This window comes from Pseudophryne corroboree, chromosome 1 (assembly GCF_028390025.1).
Source record: "Pseudophryne corroboree isolate aPseCor3 chromosome 1, aPseCor3.hap2, whole genome shotgun sequence".
In the NCBI taxonomy this organism is placed as follows: Eukaryota; Metazoa; Chordata; class Amphibia; order Anura; family Myobatrachidae; genus Pseudophryne; species Pseudophryne corroboree.
In genome coordinates this window covers 1,135,262,630-1,135,285,004 of record NC_086444.1, presented here as the reverse complement: position 1 = coordinate 1,135,285,004, position 22,375 = coordinate 1,135,262,630, and the positions used below count along the sequence as shown (strand labels likewise).

General features: G+C 44.5%; 1 protein-coding gene across 3 annotated transcripts in view; it reads right to left on the bottom strand.

The window, feature by feature from the left end:
- TBC1D14 (TBC1 domain family member 14) overlaps positions 1–22,375 on the bottom strand; it is a 167,263-nt gene that overhangs the window by 127,694 nt on the left and 17,194 nt on the right. For all 3 annotated transcript variants that reach the window (XM_063923731.1, XM_063923722.1, XM_063923740.1), the window contains exon 3: positions 2,185–2,887. In XM_063923731.1, coding sequence (XP_063779801.1) covers positions 2,185–2,887 — 703 coding nt within the window. The remainder of the gene's footprint in view (positions 1–2,184; positions 2,888–22,375) is intronic.

The following is a 22,375-nucleotide window of genomic DNA, read 5'->3' as shown; positions in this document are numbered from 1 at the left end:
GGCAGGTGCAGTTTCTCCAACCTAGTGTTGCCCCGTGTCAGAGGTTCAGAGTCTCTGTATGCAGCAGCTTTCAGCGACATGCCAACCCACTATTACCTCCCAGGAATGCCCAATATTGTGCCCAGACTCTGCAGCCGATTGCATCTATGTGCACAGACAATCGGGAGGCATGCGCAGTGCCACAAAGATGTACGGGCAGTAGAAAGGACATCAGCCAACTGCGTGCATATTGCCACTGCACCCACCTTGGAAACAAGCTCGTTATGAGAATTTGTGTCGATGGAAACAGGCGGAATAATTACAGACACAGTTAAGTAGACAATGCCATCCGACTGGTTAGAGAAATCCTGAAAACATGAGCAGTTGGGCGTGCTGGAGAACTGAAGGTAAGCAGCACTTGCCTAGGTCAAGAGTAATAGCAGTGCATATATGAAAGGTTTACAGATTGTTTCTAAATATATACCTGTAGAAACACAATGGGCGGGATTTAATCAAGTCTGTTCAGGGACCGTGCAGGATGGTGGATGAACGCTGCCATTTTTTAAAGGGGCAATAGTTTACAAGGCATGGTTTAGCCTTTTAAATGATTTCATCTTTAAACAAAAAAGTCCAAGTTCGTCCGGCAACCATACTAGAGTAACGTGCATATAAACCAATGTTTAGTATATGGAAATTTTGCCCACGCTTCGGGTTTTATACGTGTGTCTGTGGTTTATTTGATTCAAGTTACTAGATATTTTTAGCCACTAACAAGAGGGAAACCTCTTCCCCACCCCCCAAAAAAAAAAAAAAAAATACACATAGGACATCAAACTGCTTTAGCGAGTTCACAATCCCCCCAAAATATACAGAGCACTAAATGACACCAGCACAGTTTCCAGCTTATAATTACAATGGTACATTAATTCCAACTACAAACGTTTACGGAAGAGCAGGGGAATATTAGTGACTCAATCTCGATGGAAACTTCCTCGTTTTCATTATTTGGGAAACAGCATCGACACATACATAACTGCAGTATATTAAATAGATTAATTCCCAGGCCTCATCCTCAGAGTGGGTGTAAGGGCAAACAAAACACAAAGTCCAAAATGGATCTTACGTCAATACTATCCAGCTGCCAGTGTATAATCCTGAGAGGATTCACATCATATACCTGCAGGTCCTAATATAACAGAGAAGAGCGTTAACTAACACTGAAAGCAACTGCGTCTTTCTCTCAACTCCTAGAACGTAAGGGTCTATTTATCATTGGGGGCTAGTGGTGGCTGTAACCATCAATAGATATTACCCCTGGTGTTTATCATGATGGGGGGGGGGGATACTCCGCAAGCTGTGGTGAAAACACCCTTCTCAACAATGGTTTTTTCTCTCTAACCTGTAGCCTAACGCTGCCAGGTAATGGAGGAAATGATTATTCAGTTCCTTGTTATGCTATGCACATACAAGGCTAATGTTGGCACAAACCTCAGAGAGAGATAAAGAGGACAGAGATAAAGTATCAACCAATCAGATTTTAACGGTACATTTTTAAACACAGGCCCAAATTTATCAAGCCTTGGAGAGTGATAAATTGCACGGTGATAAAGTACCAACCAATCAGCTCATACCTGTCATTTTTCTAACACAGCCTGCGACATGGCAGTTAGGAGCTGATTGACTGGTACTTTATCACTGTGCAATTTATCACTCTCTTGATAAATCTGGGCCAGAGTCAGTAACATGACCATTAGGAGCTGAATAGTTGAAACTTAAACACTTTACACTTTCTCTCTCTCTCTCTCCAAGCTTTGATACATCTCCCCCCAGTGAAGTGATCCAGCGGCGGTTAGCCGTGTTTTACGTTGTTTCATGAATTCCACTAAGCTCATAGAGGTAAGAGGCAGCGAGTCAAGGCACAGGAAATTTTTTATTTCTCCGGCGTTAACACTTATCCCTCACATTATCTGGATAATAAATAGGACATTTATCAGTTCTATTATTGATCCACCTCCAAGGATGTATTAAATTAAATTTAGTGAACGGTTAATATATGCATATACTTTTTTATTGTGTACTATTATAATGTCTTACATGTTATTTTAAACTCATTTACAAAATTACAATATATCAAATAAAAATACTAAAATAATTCAACTCCTCTAAATATTTTTTTTTAAAAATTACAAAAAACCAAGACATTACCTGTTGAAGAAGTCACTAAGTGGTCCCAAGATTTTCTTTTTACTTTCCAGATCCGCCTCCTGGGTGTAGCCCTTAGAACCTGCACCGTCTTTCATAGAGTTCAGAGTCACGTCTGAAAAATGTGTCTCATCGTTCTCCAAATTGACAATTGCACTGGAGTTGCTTGTTACCAAAAAGTCCACAATGTCTTCATTGCTCACCGACAGAGTGGTGGAGAAATCTGTGCTGATGCTGGAGACGCTACAGTCAGAGATGTCGTCACTTCGGTTGACCGAGGTCGGGCTGTAGAGTTTTGCCGTGTCATAGCCAGTTCTGGGAAAAGTGGAAGACTTCCAGACAACATGGTCGGTGTCAGTGTTCCCGAGAGTGGGCGTACCACCGCCGGGGATACTCTTCGGACTTTGGAAGACTCTTTCATCTGCGCCATTTAAACAGTTTGTTTTTACGTTGCAGTGGACAGGCTCTGGGTTGCCAATCTCGAGAGTAGGGATACCAGAGTCCACTGATGTCACGCTTTTGCTCTCACCAACTGAAGCAAAATGGCCGCGTCTGAAGTCTGGCAAAGGACAGGACTGAGAACCCTTCCTATTCCATTGTCCAAGATTGTGACCATCACCTTCAACACTTATGTCATGGACCTCAATAAATCCAATGTTCTTGATGATTGATGGTAGTTCATTATTCATGTTAGACCAAGAGGTAGCTAAGGAAACAGAAGCAAAACAAAAATACAGATAAATAAAGTGGAAACATTCAGTGCTTATATCCAGTTTAAAACAAAGTAATAATTCCATTCACATGGGTGTGTATTTGGGAATGAACTGCATTATGTGGGACTGTGTAACCTCATCACTTGGGAAAGGCAAATGAGTGTGTGGGCAAATTGGACAGAGATGGTCTCGCAGTATGTGTGTGGATAGCTTTGCCAGGGCAGCTCAATATATGAACAAGTGATTATAGGCCATATGGAGAGTGAAGAATAACGTGGACGCACTTTGCTCAATAGAAGGAGAGGGGTGTTTGGGAAAAAGGTGTATAGTTGCCCATATACTGAATAAAGGGTTGCTAATATAACAAAAACATAAAAAAAAAAAAAAAACACTTCGCCTATGTGGAAATCAGAGAGAGATCGATAGATACTGCACGCACATATGTAGTGGAATTCCCATTATGGACATCAGAAGTAAAGCAAAAAGAGAAAGCAACTTTGCATCCGGAACAGACCATGTTGCAATGCACGGGGACAAGGTAAATACTAGCTGCTTTTGCATGTAGTCCACAAATGTTAGACAGATTTTCTTTTTATACAGCAACTTAGATTTCGGTTTGGACACAGCCCACCCAAATCTAAAGCTGGGTACACATTAGACGATGGACAAACACGATGGTCTTCCAGATTTCCCTGGAACACCCGAACAAACAGTGTAAACAAACTGTGCATTCTTACAAATGACCTAACAATATATTGGAGGAGATTCAAAATGTTTGAAAAGTCGGTTGGGTGTCTGTTTTTTCCTGTCTATTAGAAAGGAAAAAACAGACTCTCAACTGACTTTTCAAACATTTGAATCTCCCCCATTGTCCGTTGTTTGGTAGTTTGGGCCTTAATTAAATATTTTTAATGATATCATCAAATTGACCTGCATGCGCTACCAATCCAAAGATGCGACAAACGCCTCACAAGTGTGTGGGATTGTGCATACACACTGGACAATGTGGACGATTTGCTGTTAAGATCCGGATCAAAACAACAAATAGTCCAATTTATCATCCAACGTGTATCCAGCTTAACTGTCTCTGCACATGTTACATCTGCCCCACCTGCAATGCAACATGGTTTTGACCATGTGCACAGCAACTTGCTCTGTTTTTGCTTTACCTCCAAAATCAGATTCAAGCCCAATATGAGCAACTTGGTCTGGATCACAAATGTATACCAGGAGAATACTAGTTTACTGATGCGAATAATCCATTATCAGTGAGGTATGATTTTTGATTGAGTGCACTATAGAATAAATAAAAAAAATTATAATAAAAGTTTCTACGGCAACATTGACTTTTGCTACAAATCAAAGATTTGGGTGTTTTCAAAAGTAGCGAGAATATATGGAGGTAAAATGTTAAACACTGAACCAAACATAAAAAAAAAAAAACCCACACACAACACAACAAAATAAAAATTTATGTCATCCACATAAGAGAATACAAATATTTTTGGGACAATCTAAGTACGTTGTTATTGACTACAAAGGAATAAAAATAGGATTTTAATACCCATCGGTAAATCCTTTTCTCCTTGTCCGTAGAGGATGCTGGGGACTCCAAAAGGACCATGGGGTATAGACGGGATCAGCAGGAGACATGGGCACACTATAAGACTTTGAATGGGTGTGAACTCGCTCCTCCCTCTATGCCTCTCCTCCAGACCTCAACACACCGTACAACATGGCTTTTAAGCAACACCAGTTAACAGCATGAACTAAAAACAGCAACTAGCTGAACATAACCGATACAAACCTTCGTGCAACAGAAGTAATGACTATCAATACAACTGCAAACAGTACACACTGGGACGGACGCCCAGCATCCTCTACGGACTAAGAGAAAAGGATTTACCGGTAGGTATTAAAATCCTATTTTCTCTTACATCCTAGAGGATGCTGGGGACTCCAAAAGAACCATGGGGTCTATACCAAAGCTCCAGACCGGACGGGAGAGTGCGAACGACTCTGCAGCACCGATTGAGCAAATATGAGGTCCTCACCAGCCAGGGTATAAAACTTGTAGAACTTAGCAAAAGTGTTTGAACCCGATAACGTAGCCGCTCGGCAAAGTTGAAGCGCAGAGACTCCTCTGGCAGCCGCCCAAGATGAGCCCACCTTCCTGGTAGAATGTGCCTTCACTGACTTCAGCAACGGCAATCCAGCCGTAGAATGAGCATGCAGAGTCGTATTACAGATCCAGCGTGCAATCGTCTGCTTGGAAGCAGGAGCCCCAATCTTGTTGGGAGCATACAGGACAAACAGAGCTTCTGATTTCCTAATCGGAGCCGTTCTGGCGACATCAATTTTAAAAGCTCTCACCACATCGAGAGATTTTGACACAGCCACGGCATCCGTAGCCACAGGCACCACAATAGGCCGATTTATGTGAAACGAAGAAACCACCTTCGGCAGAAATTGCTGACGAGTCCTCAATTCCGCTGTATCCACATAGAAAATCAAATAGGGGCTCTTGTGAGACAAGGCCGCCAACTCAGACACCCGTCTTGCGGACGCCAAGGCCAAAAGCATGACCACTTTCCAAGTGAGAAATTTTAACTCAACCTTTCGCAAAGGTTCAAACCAGTGAGACATAAGAAATTGCAACACCACATCAAGATCCCACGGTGCCACGGGTGGCACAAACTGAGGACGGATGCGCAGAACTCCCTTCATGAAAGTCTGAACCTCTGGAAGGGCGGACAATTCTTTTTGATAGAAAATAGATAAAGCCGAAATCTGCACTTTAATGGAACCTAATTTCAGGCCTGCAGCCACGCCTGCCTGCAAAAAATGGAAGAAACGACCCAGCTGAAACTCCTCCCTAGGAGCCTTCTTGGCTTCACACCAAGACACATAAATTCTCCAAATTCGGTGATAATGCTTCGCAGTGACCTCCTTTCTAGCCTTAAGGAGAGTGGGGATGACTTTCCCGGGAATACCCTTCCAAGCTAGGATTTGGCGCTCAACCTCCACGCCGTCAAACGCAGGCGCGGTAAGTCCTGGAAGACGCACGGCCCCTGCAGTAACAGATCTTCTCTGAGAGGAAGAGGCCAGAGATCTTCTATGAGCAATTCCTGAAGATCCGGATACCAGGCCCTCCGAGGCCAATCTGGAACGATGAGTATCGTCTGAACCCTTGTTCTTCTTACGATCCTCAACACTTTTGGAATGAGTGGAAATGGAGGGAACACATATACCGACTGAAACACCCACGGAGTTACCAGGGCGTCCACTGCACTGGCTTGAGGGTCCCTTGACCTGGAACAATATCGCTGAAGCTTCTTGTTGAGGCGAGACGCCATCATGTCTATTTGAGGAACTCCCCAACGACTTGTCACTTCCCCAGAAGGAAGACCGCTGACAGAGCGCTTACATGCTTTTCCGCCCAGCGGAGAACTTTTGTGGCCTCCGCCATCGCCGCTCTGCTCCTTGTTCCGCCCTGGCGGTTTATGTACGCTACCGCTGTTACACTGTCCGACTGAATCAGGACAGGTAGACCTCGCAGAAAGTGTTCCGCTTGCAGAAGGCCATTGTAGATGGCTCTTAATTCCAAAATGTTTATGTGCAGACAAGCTTCCTGGCTTGACCATTTTGCCTGGAAATTTCTACCCTGTGTGATCGCTCCCCAGCCTCGGAGACTTGCATCCGTGGTCACCAGGACCCAATCCTGGATCCCGAGCCTGCGTCCCTCTAGGAGGTGAAAACTTTGAAGCCACCACAGGAGATATTCTGGTCCTGGAAGACAGACTTATTTTCCGGAGCATGTGGAGGTGAGACCCGGACCACTTGTCCAACAGGTCCCACTGAAATACCCGGGCATGAAACCTGCCGATAGGAATGGCTTCGTAAGCTGCAACCATCTTCCCCAGCACCCCAGTGCATTGATGAATCGATACTCTCGCCGGTTTTAGAATCTCCTTGACCATGGTCTGGATTTCCAGAGCTTTTTCCGCCGGGAGAAATACTCTCTGCCGTTCCGTGTCCAGGATCATGCCCAAGAAAGACAGTCGAGTCGTCGGAACCAACTGTGACTTTGGCAAATTTAGAATCCAACCATGTTGTTGCAGAATTTTCAAGGACAGTGCCACGTTCCTTAGCAACTGCTTCTTTGATCTCGCCTTTATCAGGAGATCGTCCAAGTACGGGATAATTGTGACACCCTGCTTGCATAGGAGTACCATCATTTCTGCCATTACCTTGGTGAAGACCCTCGGGGCCGTGGAAAGACCAAACAGCAACGTCTGAAATTGGCAATGACAATCCTGCACCGCAAACCTTAGGAAAGCTTGATGTGGAGGATATATTGGGACATGTAAGTAGGCATCTTTTATGTCGACTGACGCCATAAAATCCCCCCCTTCCAGACTGGAGATCACTGCTCGAAGAGACTCCATCTTGAACTTGAAAGTTTTCAAATACGGATTGAGGGATTTTTAGGTTCAGGATAGGTCTGACCGAGCCATCCGGCTTTGCTACGACAAAGAAGCTCGAATAAAACCCTTCTCCCCGTTGAGACGGGGGCACCGTGACAATGACACGCTGCTGACACAGCTTTTGTATCGCCGCACTGACTACTTCCCTTTCTGGGATAGAAACTGGCAAGGCTGATTTAAAAAATCGGTGGGGGGGGGGCACCTCCTGAAACTCCAGTCTGTACCCTTGGGACACTATGTCTAAACCCAAGGATCCAGGTCCGAGTGAAACCAGACCTGACTGAAGAGTCGGAGATGCGCCCCCACCGGTATGGCCTCCCGAAGGGGAGCCCCAGCGTCATGCGGTGGACTTGGCAGACGCCGGGGAGGACTTCTGGTCCTGGGAGCCTGACACAGCAGGCGACCTTTTTCCCCTTCTTCTACCTTTTGAGGCAATGAAGGACGACCCCCTTCCTTTTTTGTATTTATGAAGCCGAAAGGACTGCATCTGATAATGGGGTGTCTTTTTCTGCTGTGCAGGATCATAAGGAAAAAAGTATGACTTACCCGCTGTAGCCGTAGTTAACAGGTCAGCGAGGCAGTCATCAAACAAGACACAATAGGGCGAGGCAGTCATCAAACAAGACACAAACAAGACCTTTATATGGGAGCGCTTCCATAGCTTTCTTAGAATCGGCATTCCATTAATGAATCCACAGCGCTCTCCTTGCCGAGACTGCCATGGCATTGGCCCTTGATCCCAAGAGGCCAATATCCCTCGCCGCATCCTTTAGGTAAGCTGCCGCGTCCCTAATATAACCGAGAGTCAAAAGAATGTTATCCCTATCTAGGGTATCCATGTCAGATGCCAAATTGTCTGCCCACTTACCAATAGCACTACTCACCCATGCCGACGCCACAGCAGGTCTGAGCAGTGCACCCGTAGTGACATAAATGGATTTTAAGGTCGTTTCCTGCTTACGATCCGCAGGGTCCTTAAAGGCAGCAGTGTCAGGAGACGGAAGCATCACCTTCTTGGACAGTCGTGATAGAGCCTTGTCCACAATGGGAGACGACTCCCACTTTTCCCTGTCGTCAGAGGGAAAAGGATATGCCATTAGAATTCTCTTGGGAATCTGCCACCTTTTGTCAGGCGATTCCCAAACTTTTTCACAAAGAGCGTTCAGTTCATGAGAGGGGGGAAACGTCACCTCAGGCTTTTTTCCCTTATACAAACAAACCCTTGTATCTGGAACAGCAGGCACTTCAGAAATATGTAAAACATCTTTAATTGCCACAATCATGTACTGAATACTCAACCAATTTTTGGATGTAAACTGGCCTCACTAAAGTCGACACTGGAATCAGAGTGTGTGTCTGTATCAGTATCCGCTATCTGGGTAAATGAACGCTTTTGTGACCCTGAGGGGGCTTGTACCTGAGACAAGGCGTCCTCCATGGATTTTCTCCACGTTTGTGTCTGAGAATCAGATTTATCCAGTCTTTTAGACAATAACGCCACACTTGCATTCAATGTACTCAACATATTCACCCAATCAGCAGTCGGCGGTGCCGACAGTCGCTCCCAGCTCTTTATCTGCGTCCACTGTAACTTCCTCCGGGGAGGAGCACTCAGCCTCAGACATGTCGACACACACGTACCGACACACTCAATCACACTGGCTATAGGGGACAGACCCAAAGGGAACCCTGTTAGAGAGAGAAACACAGAGGGAGTTTACCAGCTCACACCCCAGCGCCTAGTCCAGTACCGAGAGCAATATACACTGCCTCAAATGTCAGCGCTGATATTATAAAAAGGGTTAATAGCACCAAATCACTGTGACCCCCCCCCCCCCCCCCGTTTTGCTCCCTGTTACTTGTCCAGGAGAGTGGAGGTCCGGGCCAGCGTCTCTGCAGCCTGTGAAGAGAAAAATGGCGCTGGTAAGCTGTGAGGGCTAAGCCACGCCCCCTCACCGGAACGCTGTAGTCCCGCTCAAAATTCAAATATTTATACTGGCGGGGGCTATATTTAGTGCCTAGGCACTAATAATATATATATTCTGACAGTTGTGACCTCCAGTAACATGCTGCCCGCCCTGCCCCCCCCTGCGCCCTGCAAGTGCCGTTGGAAGTGTGTGTGGGAGCATGGTGCGCAGCGCGACCGCTGCGCGGTACCTCGTTACTGAAGTCTTCTGCTGTCACTGAAGTCTTCTAATCTTCTCTATACTCACCCGGCTTCTTTCTTCTGGCTTCTGTGAGGGGGTTGAAGGCGCGGCTCCAGGAACAAGCAGCTAGGCGCACCAAGTGATCGAACCCTCTGGAGCTAATGGTGTCCAGTAGCCTAAGAAGCAGAGCCTTTGAACTCAGAAGAAGTAGGTCTGCTTCTCTTCCCTCACTCCCACGAAGCAGGGAGCCTGTAGCCAGCAGGTCTCCCTGAAAATAAAAAACCTAACAAAGTCTTTTCAGAGAAACTCAGGAGAGCTCCCGTAGTGTGTGTCCAGTCTCTCTGGGCACAGAATCTAACTGAGGTCTGTAGGAGGGGCATAGAGGGAGGAGCCAGTTCACACCCATTCAATATATGAATAGTGTGTCTTATAGTGTGCCCATGTCTCCTGCGGATCCAGTCTATACCCCATGGTCCTTTTGGAGTCCCCAGCATCCTCTAGGACGTAAGAGAAAGACTGATCTGAGGCAAGTGCTGTGAATCATGTTCACTTCATTATTTGATGATCAGGAAGATTCCATTATTACTAATCTGTATAAAAGCAGAACAGTTGGCAGCTCGGTCTTGAGTATTCAGGCTTTGGTAGCACAACACTGTTAGACGACAACAACAACCACCACCACCTCATGAACAACCCTGGTGAGGAACAATGATCTCAGAAAAAAATATAATTGCTGCTCAACTGTCTAGATCAGTGGCACTCAAACTGTGTACTGTGGCACCCTGGGGTGCCTTCGGACACCTGTAGGGGTGCCTTGGATTGGTGGTCCAGGACCAATTTAAATTATTTATGGTCAATGTAAGAGGCAAAACCGGCACTGGTGGATGTCAATCATAACATATGTGGACAAACAGAAAGAAATTTTGTCCCTCACCACACAACTGCACATAAGGATGACAAACACAATTTATTTAATTGAATATTTCTTTTTCAATTTGTCAATTAGAAACTTTTGGCCTAGGGGTGCCGTGATTCAAAAAAGTTTTGGAACAACTAGTCTAGATATTTAAAAAAAAATTAGATTACCAAGACCATCAATCTAAAGTAAGTGGCAGCTACAAAGAAAATAGAGAAAGCCGAGGACAGCAGCCCATCTTCCCAGTACATTCACCAGACCAAAGGCTCCAAGAAGTCACAAGGAACTTGAAAACTACATACAAGACCTACAGGCCTCTACCATCCGAAAATGACTGAAGAGGTTATGGCTTTCATGAAATGATAACCGGGAGAAATCAACTTCTATCATAACAACTCCCAAAACATTGCAGTACTGCATAGGTTTGAAAATTGGTGCTCAATGAAATACAAGCCTTCTAGAATAAGGATTTGAGGCTGCACAAGACCAAGTGGAGATACTGTATTTACTATTCATGTACAAAGTTAGAGATTTTGTCTAGCTTCGATTTTGACTATGCAATATTGACTATGGGGTCAGTTGAATAGCGCCAGGAATTAGCTCCCGGTGCTTTTCAATACAGCGACAAGTGACCCTCAATTGTCGGGAATTCTTCTCTCACCCCCCAGGGATGAGAGAAGAAATCTGACAAAAGTGCTGCCACGCGAGGCTGATTCGGTCGGGAATCAGCATGGCGGCGGGGAGTTAAGTCGGAGAATGCTCGTTCTCCCGACAATTCAACCTGTTCAATCTGGGAGAACGGGCCTTCGCCGACTTAACTTGAGCAGAATTGAATAGCGACGGGAGCTAACTCCCGGCGCTATTCAACTGTCTGTGAATTGAATCGACCCCAATGTGTGCTTGCGATATTGGCTATGTGCAATTTTGACTATACTTTAGTTTAGCATAAAACTTCAGTACTAGATAGACCAGGCATTCCCAACCACGGTCCTTAAGGCCCACCAACAGTGCAGGTTTTAGTGATATCCAGGCTGCAGCACAGATAGTTAAATCAAAATAACTGAGCTACTAATGAAGTCATCTGTGCTGAAGCCTGGATATCACTAAAACCTGCACTGTTGGTGTGCCTCAAGGACCGTGGTTGGGAATGCCTGAGATAGACCATGCAGGCAAGAACATTTTGAGTATCTAACTTTGCGATACCAACCCTGCGAGACCGCGCATCAGTATCGCAAGCTGTGTACACACGGTGCGATATGTTCCAACTCTCCTTGCGATTTTGACTATACAGTCAAAATCGCAAGGTTATATTTAGAGATGAGCAGGTTCGGTTCGTCGAGATCCAAACCCTCTCCCCCCCGAACTTCACGTTTTTTTCACGGGTCCGAGGCAGCCTTGGATCTTCCCGCCTTGCTCGGTTAACCCGAACGAGGCCGAACGTCATCATCCCGCTGTCTGATTCTCGCGAGATTCATATTCTATATAAAGAGCCGCGCGTCGCCGCCATTTTCACTTGTGCATTGGAGATTGAGCGGAGAGGACGTGGCTACGTTCTCTGCCTGAAAAGCTCCATATCTGTGCTCTGTGTGCTGCAAATCTGTGCTCAGTGTGCTGTATTGTGGTGACCACCAATATATTATAGTAGTACAGTACAGTAAGCCATTGCTGTATCTTGCAGCTCCGTGTCAGACTCAGTTCTAGACAGTATCCTGATGATCAGTGCTCAATATCTGCTGCATTGTTGTGTGACCAGTATATACTATATAGTAGTACAGTGCAGCATTTTGGTGACCACCAGTATATAGTAGTACAGTAGGCCATTGCTGTACCTTGCAGCTGTGTCACTTCAAGTATCCATACCTGTGCTGCATTGTTGTGAGCAGTATATAGTAGTACAGTACAGCATTTTGGTAACCACCAGTATATATAGTAGTACAGTACAGTAGGCATTGCTATTGATACATTACTGGCATATAATTCCACACAGTAAAAAAATGGAGAACAAAAATTTGGAAGGTAAAATAGGGAAAGATCAAGATCGACTTCTACCTAGTGCTGAAGCTGCTGCCACAAGTCATGGCAGAGACGATTCAATGCCATCAACGTCGTCTGCCAAGGCCGATGCCCAATGTCATAGTAGAGAGCGCATGTAAAATCCAAAAAACAAAAGGTTAAGTAAAATGACCCAAAAAACTAAATTAAAAAGCATCTGAGGAGAAGCGTAAACTTGCTTATATTCCATTTACGACACGGAGTGGCAAGGAACGGCTGAGGCCCTGGCCTATGTTCATGGCTACTGGTTCAGCTTCACATGAGGATGGAAGCACTCATCCTCCCGCTAGAAAAATGAAAATAAAAATAAAAAAATAAAAAGTTAAGGTGGCAAAAGCCCAGCAAAAAACTGTGCGTTCTTCTAAATCACAAATCCCCAAGGAGAGTCCAATTGTATTGGTTGCGATGCCTGACCTTCCTGACACTGGACGGGAAGAGCTTGCGCCTTCCACCATTTGCACGCCCCCTGCAAGTGCTGGAAGGAGCACCCACAGTACAGTTCCTGATAGTCAAATTGAAGATGTCACTGTTGAAGTACACCAGGATGAGGATATGGGTGTTGCTGGCGCTGAGGAGGAAATTGACAAGGAGGATTCTGATGGTGAGGTGGTTTGTTTAAGTCAGGCACCCGGGGAGACACCTGTTGTCCGTGGGATGAATATGGCCATTGACATGCCTGGTCAAAATACAAAAAAAAAAAAAAAAAAAAATCACCTCTTCAGTGTGGAATTATTTTAACAGAAATGCAGATAACAGGTATCAAGCCGTGTGTTACCTTTGTCAAGCTGTAATAAGTAGGGGTAAGGACGTTAACCACCTAGGAACATCCTCCCTTATACGTCACCTGGAGCGCATTCATCAGAAGTCATTGACGAGTTCAAAAACTTGGGTGACAGTGGAAGCAGTCCACTGACAACTAAATCCCTTCCTCTTGTACCCAAGCTCCTGCAAACCACACCACCAACTCCCTCGGTGTCAATTTCCTCCTTAGACAGGAACGCCAATAGTCCTGCAGGCCATGTCACTGGCAAATCTGACGAGTCCTCTCCTGACTGGGATTCCTCCGATGGATCCTTGAGTGTAACGCCTACTGCTGCTGACGCTGCTGTTGCTGGGAGTCGATAGTCTAGTCGAGGGGAAGTCAGAAGACCACTTGTACTACTTCCAGTAAGCAACTGACTGTCGAACAGTCCTTTGCGAGGAAGATGAAATATCACAGCAGCTATCCTGTTGCAAAACGGATAACTCAGGCCTTGGCAGCTGTGTTGGTGTTAGACGTGCGTCCGGTATCCGCCGTTAGTTCACAGGTACTTAGAGAATTTCTTGAGGTAGTGTCTCCCCAGTACCAAATGCCATCTAGGTTCCACTTCTCTAGGCAGGCGATACTGAGAATGTACACAGACGTCAGAAAAATACTCACCAGTTTCCTAAAAAATGCAGTTATACCCAATGTCCACTTAACCACGGTCATGTGGACAAGTGGAGCAGGGCAGACTAAGGACTATATGACTGTGACAGCCCACTGGGTAGATGTATTGCCTCCCGCAGCAACAGCAGCAGCGGCGGCACCAGTAGCAGCATCTCGCAAACGCCAACTCGTTCCTAGGCAGGCTACGCTTTGCATCACCGCTTTCCATAAGAGGCACACAGCTGACAACCTCTTACAGAAACTGAGGAACATCATCGCAGATTGGCTTACCCCAATTGGACTCTCCTTGGGATTTGTGACATCGGACAACGCCACCAATATTGTGCGTGCATTACATGTGGGCAAATTCCAGCACGTCCCATGTTTTGCACATACAATGAATTTGGTGGTGCAGAATTTTTTAAAAAACAGCAGGGGCGTGCAAGAGATGCTGTTGGTGGCCCGAAGAATTGCGGGCCACTTTCGGCATTCAGCCACCGCATGCTGAAGACTGGAGCACCAGCAAACACTCCTGAACCTGCCCCGCCAACAGCTGAACCAAGAGGTGGTAACGAGGTGGAATTCAACCCTCTATACGCTTCAGAAGATGGAGGAGCAGCAAAAGACAATTAAAGCCTATACATCTGCCTACGATATAGGCAAAGGAGGGGGAATGCACCTGACTCAAGCGCAGTGGAGAATGATTTCAACGTTGTGCAAGGTTCTGCAACCCTTTGAACTTGCCACACGTGAAGTCAGTTCAGACACTGCCAGCCTGAGTCAGGTCATTCCCCTCATTAGGCTTTTGCAGAAGCAGCTGGAGACATTGAAGGAGGAGCTAAAACGGAGCGATTCCGCTAGGCATGTGGGACTTGTGGATGGAGCCCTTCATTCACTTAACCAGGATTCACGGGTGGTCAATCTGTTGAAATCAGAGCACAACATTTTGGCCACCGTGCTCGATCCTAGGTTTAAAGCCTACGTTGTATCTCTCTTTCTGGCAGACATAACTCTGCAGATGTTCCAAGACCTGCTGGTGAGACACTTGTCAAGTCAAGCGGAACGTGACCCGCCAACAGCTCCTCCTTCATTTTCTCCAGCCACTGGAGCTGCCAGGAAAAGGATCAGATTTCCAAAACCACCCGCTGGCGGTGATGCAGGGCAGTCAGGAGCGAAAACTGACATCTGGTCCGGACTGAAGGACCTGCCAACGATTACTACCATGTCGTCTACTGTCACTGCATATGATTCTGTCACCAATGAAAGAATGGTGGAGGATTATATGAGTGACAGCATCCAGGTAGGCATGTCAGACAGTCTGTACGTATACTGGCAGGAAAAACAGGCAATTTGGAGGCCCTTGCACAAACTGGCTTTATTTTACCTCAGTTGCCCCCCCTCCAGTGTGTACTCCGAAAGAGTGTTTAGTGCAGCCGGTCACCTTCTCAGCGATCGGCGTACGAGGTTACTTCCACAAAATGTGGAGAAGATGATGTTCATCAAAATGAATTATAGTCAATTCCTCCGTGGAGACATTTACCATCAATTGCCTCCAGAAAGTACACAGGGACCTGTGATGGTGGATTCCAGTGGGGACGAATTAATACTCTGTGAGGAGGGGGATGTACACAGTGAAAGGGGTGAGGAATCGGAGGTCGACATCTTGCCTCTGTAGAGCCAGTTTGTGCAAGGAGAGATTGATTGCTTCTTTTTTGGTGGAGGCCCAAACCAACCAGTCATTTCAGCTACAGTCGTGTGGCAGACCCTGTCACTGAAATGATGGGTTTGTTAAAGTGTGCATGTCCAGTTTATTCGACATAAGGTTGGGTGGGAGGGCCCAAAAGTCTTGAGGAAGTCCCGAGTTCACGGGACGAAACGCGTTGACGTCATCCCGGTTACCCGGTTGTTTGAGCTGAGTGAGCAGATACTTTTGAGCTACGGACTATTACCGATCTATACCTTTAATGATCACAGTCACATTTACTATTTGCATAAGGAGACGAGCTGAGCCGGACAAGCAGTGGAGGTTGGCCGACCCGGCTTTAATTCATCCTGCTCGTGGCAGTAGCAGCGGTTCTCTGAACACACAGAGACTAGTCCGGTAAGCAGCGGAGGTTGGCGGATCCAGCTTTACTTTCATCTGCTCGTGTGTGCATTAGTTTGTCAGAAGAGGCTGCTTTGGAGAGTTAAGTCGTCATCACGGGAATCTCTAAACTTGAGAAAGGTGAGCCATCCATCCCGCATATCATCAGCAGCCACCGACATAATTAAAGTATATTGTGGAGCTATATTTGGTGAGCATACACCGGATAATTTCATCTTCATTATCAGTATACCATAAGCCCCGCTGGATCGGGTAGAATATCTCTGTGCATACTCCCTGTACCGGGACGCCGGTTACAGGTGAAATACTACTGCTAGTAATTGACCGTATAGCAGGACCTGGTTATCAGTATTGTGAATGCTCACAAATTGTAGCAACTTATTGCTATTTTCCATCATACGTGACTGTTGCCATTTAAGAAGTAACATCATTGCTAAAAAGTATCTGATATGCTCAGTGTATCTTTTGTCCAATATAGACTTTCTCCGTATGTTCAGCTATTTAATGTGAATATATATACATTGATCTTATTATATATGTTGGTGTTTTACATTTGTCATTATTAAGATCATAAACTTAGTAAAAACTTTTTTATTAAAGCAAGTCTCTCAATCATTTAATCCTCAATGAATCCAAACATATAACTAAATAATTAGTTGATATATTAAACTTTGTGTCAGCACATCGAGCGCACACATTTTGGTGGTTAAGGAGAGATTGATTGCTTCTTTTTTGGTGGAGGCCCAAACCAACCAGTCATTTCAGCTACAGTCGTGTGGCAGACCCTGTCGCTGAAATGATGGGTTTGTTAAAAAGTGTACATGTCCAGTTTATTCAACATAAGGTTGGGTGGGAGGCCCCAAGGACAATTCCATCTTGCACCTCTTTTTTTTTTTTATTTATCTTTGCATCATGTGCTGTTTGGGGACTATTTTTTTGAAGTGCCATCCTGTCTGACACTGCAGTGCCACTCCTAGATGGATCAGGTGTTTGTGCCGGCCACTAGGGTCGCTTAGCTTAGTCATCCAGCGACCTTGGTGCAAATTTTAGGACTAAAAATAATATTGTGAGGTGTTCAGAATAGACTGGAAATGGAGTGGAAATTATGGTTATTGAGGTTAATACTACTATGGGATCAAAATGACTCCCAAATTCTATAATTTAAGCGGTTTTTGGAAAAAGAAAAAAAACACCAGAATCCAAAACACTATGTATATAACAATACACAGCGCTTAGAAAATATATATATGCTGATGTTTATAAGCAGACAGGTGTAAATGATGAATAAAAAAGTTTTATTTTGACATTAAATACTCATTAATTATTCAAAATATTCAGTATAAATCTATATCTAGAACATTAAAAGATGAAGTCAATTAATAAAAACCAGTCTCTGGTATATTGGACATATAAGGACAGATGGCAGTATTATCCAGTGGTAGGTGGACCTAGAAGATGTTAAGCCTTTTAGGTAAACTGGATTTTTTGCACAATAATTACCACTCCTAGAGATGGAATGTTCCTTTAGCAAGGTTCAGATGGCACGAACTCAGACGCAAAAGTTGAGGGAATTGGAAGGTGGATGTGAGCTGGATGGCACACCAGAATTGTAAATCCCAGGCTGTAAGGTCCACTGTCCGATTGTCTGGATATCGCAATGAAAGTCCTTTTCTTTAGAGTCCAAGTGAAGGGTTCTAACGCGTTTCACTGCCACAGGGGGCAGCTTTATCAAAAGGTATTGTCCCTTGCTTCATTACTCCCTTTTTATAGGGGTGTTCATCCCATAATAATCATCACACCTGTCTGCAATCATCAGAATTTCATATGTATATATTTTATTTAAAATAGTTATTTTAGATAAAAATATGTTATGAGGCAAAACCATCCATTAATTCTTTTTTATTAAAAACGAGTGTTTATATATCCAGAAAAAGAAGTTTTTAATGATAGTGAATAGTCACATGACAGATCTCCGACACTTGATAGTGCAATATAGAGGGCTATATAATGGGCTCCTTTGTCTCCATGACAAATCTCTCTAGTTTTTGTAGGAGATCCGGTCATGTGACACATTCATCATAAGTCACATGGCGGGTATTCATCTTCCCACACTAAATCACCTGATCAAGGGTCCGATCACATGATTCTCTTCCGGATCTATATCCCCAAGGTATCTCTAGTTATTTTGATTTTACAGTTCCGGTCATGTGACGCACGCATCATCAGTCACATGACCGGCACGCCTCCTCCATTCACCTGTACCATTTATTTACCCTTATTTTTTTATTATCGTCGTATCACTCCGGTCACGTGACTCACGCGTCATCAGTCACGTGACCGGCGCGCCCCCTCCCATTCATTCATACCAGTTCCACTAGCTGGTTTTAATGGTACGATCCCAGTCATGTGGTATCCTTATCATCAAGCTAGCTTAGCCTTCATATGCAATGATAGGTGCTCAGTCCGATCACATGATCGCAAATCCCCTGGTCAGTTAGCAGAGTTTAATGGACGCGTTGCCATAGTAATATCTAAACCCATCCCATTTCATTAGTATTGTATTCTCCTGTCATAACAGCCATATTAATATCTATAATTTCATTTTTTAATGCATGTAAACATTCATACTGGTAAATATAAAGATATATATTTCATATCTATCAGTATCACTCCTGACAATATACATATATCATCCTCATCTTCTATATCTATATTCTTTATCAGAAGATATTCTAATGTATTTCGAAAGAACAATATAACCATACATACTATTTTAAAGCAATCAGGGGAGATAAAAACAAAAAATACTTAGCCCTATATATTTAGAATAGAGGGAAATTCTTAAAGTACAGCATTTAGTTCCATCCCCTCATTTAGTCCATGAGGGTGAAGTGCATTCATTTTAAAAGATCCAATAGATTTCTTGTTTTTGTAATTTCTTAAATCTATCTCCTCCCCGTTTGGTAGCTGGAATATGTTCTATCAGAATCCAAAACACACCCGAATCAGACAAAAAATTTTCAGGGAGGTTTTGCCAAAACGCGTCCGAATCCAAAACACGGCCGCAGAACCGAATCCAAAACCCGAAAAATTTCCGGTGCACATCTCTAGTTATATTGCACCGTGTGTACCTACCTTTAGACAAAAAAACAAAAACACACACACACACACACACACACACACACACACACACACACACACACACACACACACACAAAACAACACAACCTAATCACCAAATAGAGCTTCATACCAACCAGTAAGTTTGGTGGGAGCCAGCCAGAGCAGCTTGAATTCCCCACAATCAATGAATCCTCCATGAGCTCTGCTTACAACAGAGGGATCTAGAAAAAACAGATGTAGCCAGGCTGATTGCTCCCACGACTATTCGCAAGTGCGACTTTTTTTCCATGACTAGCGTGCATGTGCGAAAAGTCACACCCGCGATCCAAAGGAAATACATTATGCGTTCTCAGGTGCGACTGGGCGTGTGTAGTCCCTGCCACGATGCGTGCCTCAGGGATCAGCCTGGCTACATCTGTCTGAGGCCATCTGTCAGACAACATTCAAAAGTGCAATGGACCTAACATCACCAATTAAACTACAAACGAATGGCTGAAAAGGAAAACAAACAAGGTTTTCGAATGGCCAAGTCAGAGTCTAGATTTCAGGCAAAAAATAAAATAAAAGTGTTTTGAAACCGCACTGGACCTTTTGTATAATTATATACTTGATATTATAATCCAACATATAGGCTGCGTCTAGATAGGATTTCTTTGTGGCACTTGGTTGGTGGTGCTCCCAGATAATTAGTCAGAATAGACTATACAAGAGAGGGTTTTTACAAAGATGTAAAAGAGAGACTCCGGTATATGCCTTTTCTGGGGCACACTAGTAAATTCATTATTTTAAAAATTGGCTTTTAATTGATTTATTTTAAAATCCTAGGCTTTGTGCGACATGTAGAAATTAATCCTGAAATAAATAGTAAATCTATTATAAATTTGCTTGCGAAATAGCAAAAATATGAAAAAAAAAATGGATATCTAGAGAAAAAAATTCCCATAGGTTTGTCTACCAATAGACTATGCTGGGAAATATGGTCGCTCTATTCACCACCTCATGAATTTCTATTATGGAAGAAGAGAAAATGTTGGCGTTAGTATGTAGTCACTTTTTTTATTTTGTCACTTCTAATGAGTGTTTTCCAAAGGGTATGAGTGGCACACCACCAATCAGTCGTGTGGATGACACATCACCCTATATAAAGTAAACAAAAAACACCTATCAAAGACAGTCTTTGTATATATCCTTCCAAAAAAGCATATATTCCATGTGTCCTAATAAATAATAGAATGAGATCAGAGAGTATTTAATTTGCTTTGGATGTAGCATAAATGGTACACTTATATTCAATCAAAAATCTCCATAACTTGATATTAAACGGCAGCCTAATTCCACTATGAAAATATTCCAAAATGCAGCACAAGCAGTGAGAGGCGTATAACCAGAGAAAATACATACAATTTATGCAGTACAAATTCTCTAGCTGTATATCAATATTTACCAATAAAGTACGGCTATATTAATTCGCTTAGAAGCAAGATTCCACATTCAATAATATACAGCATAAATAATAGGATTTTAATTACCTACGGTAAATCCTTATCTCGTAGTCTGTAGAGGATGCTGGGGTCCACATTAGTACCATGGGGTGTAGACAAGTCCACCAGGAGCATTTGGCACTTTAAGAGTTTGAGAATGTGGGCTGGCTCCTCCCTCTATGCCCCTCCTACCAGACTCAGTCTAGAAACTGTACCCGAGGAGAGGACATACTTCGAGAGAAGGATTATACACAGATAGTGGCGAGATTCATACCAGCTCACACATACAAAAAGCACAGCAAGCTAACGAGCTTAAAAAACTTCAGCAACAGCTGAAACATTACTTACCCAGTAATAATGCAGTAAACGAAGCGCTGGGCGGGCGCCCAGCATCCTCTATGGACTACGAGAAAAGGATTTACTATAGGTAATTAAAATCCTATTTTCTCTTACGTCCTAGAGGATGCTAGGCTCCACATTAGTACCATGGTATTGTACCATAGCTCCCAGAACGGGAGGGAGAGCGCGGAGGCTCCTGCAAAACTGATTGGCCTCTGATTATCTGAAGTTCAGTCAAAATATCGAACTTGTAGAACTTTGCAAACGTGTTCGACCCAGACCACGTTGCTGCTCGGCAAAGTTGTAATGCCAAGACACCCCGGGCAGCCGCCCAGGAAGACCCCACCTTACGAGTAGAGTGGGCCTTAACAGACTTAGGACACGGCAATCCCGCCGTAGAATCCGCATGCTGGATAGTGAACCTGATCCAGCGAGAGAGTCTGCTTAGAAGCAGGACACCCAATTTTCTTGGGATCATATAGGACAACGAGTCCGATTTTCTGTGACGAGCAGTCCTCTTCAAATAGATCTTCAGAGCCCTTACCACATCTAAGGACTTAGATGAAATTGAGGAGTCAGTAGCAACTGGCGCCACAATAGGTTGGTTGATATGAAATGCCGACACAACCTTAGGAAGAAACTGCCGACGTGTCCGGAGCTCAGCCCTATCTTCATGGAAGATCAAGTAGGGGCTCTTACAAGACAAAGCCCCCAACTCTGACACACATCTAGCAGAAGCTAAGGCCAACAAAGTGACAGTCTTCCACGTAAGAAACTTGACCTCTATCTCTTGCAGAGGCTCAAACCAGTCAGACTGGAGAAACTGCAACACCATGTTAAGATCCCATGGTGCCATAAGCGGTACAAAGGGAGGCTGGATGTGCAGAACTCCCTTCAAAAAGGTCTGAACCTCAGGGAGGGCAGCCAATTGTTTCTGGAAGAAAATGGATAGGGCCGAAATCTGGACCTTCACAGAACCCAACCTCAGGCCCATATCCACTCCTGCCTGCAGGAAGGAGAAACCAAGTTGAAACTCCACCGTAGGAAACCTCTTGGACTCACACCAAGACACATTTTTACCAAATACGATAGTAATGTTTAGACGTTACTCCTTTGTTAGCTTGTATCAGGGTAGGAATAACTTTGTTCGGAATGCCCTTCAGAGTTAGTATCAGGCGTTCAACCTCCATGCCGTCAAACGTAGCGGTGGTAAGTCCTGATAGGCAAACAGCCCCTGCTGCAGCAGGTCCTCTCGCAGAGGTAGGGGCATCGGCTCTTCTTGTAGTAGATCCAGAAGGTCCGCGTACCAAGCCCTTCTCAGCCAGTCTGGAGCAATGAGGATCGCTTGAACCCTTGTTCTCCTAATGAGCTTTAGGATACTTGGGATGAGTGGGAGTGGTGGAAACACGAACACCCACGGAGAC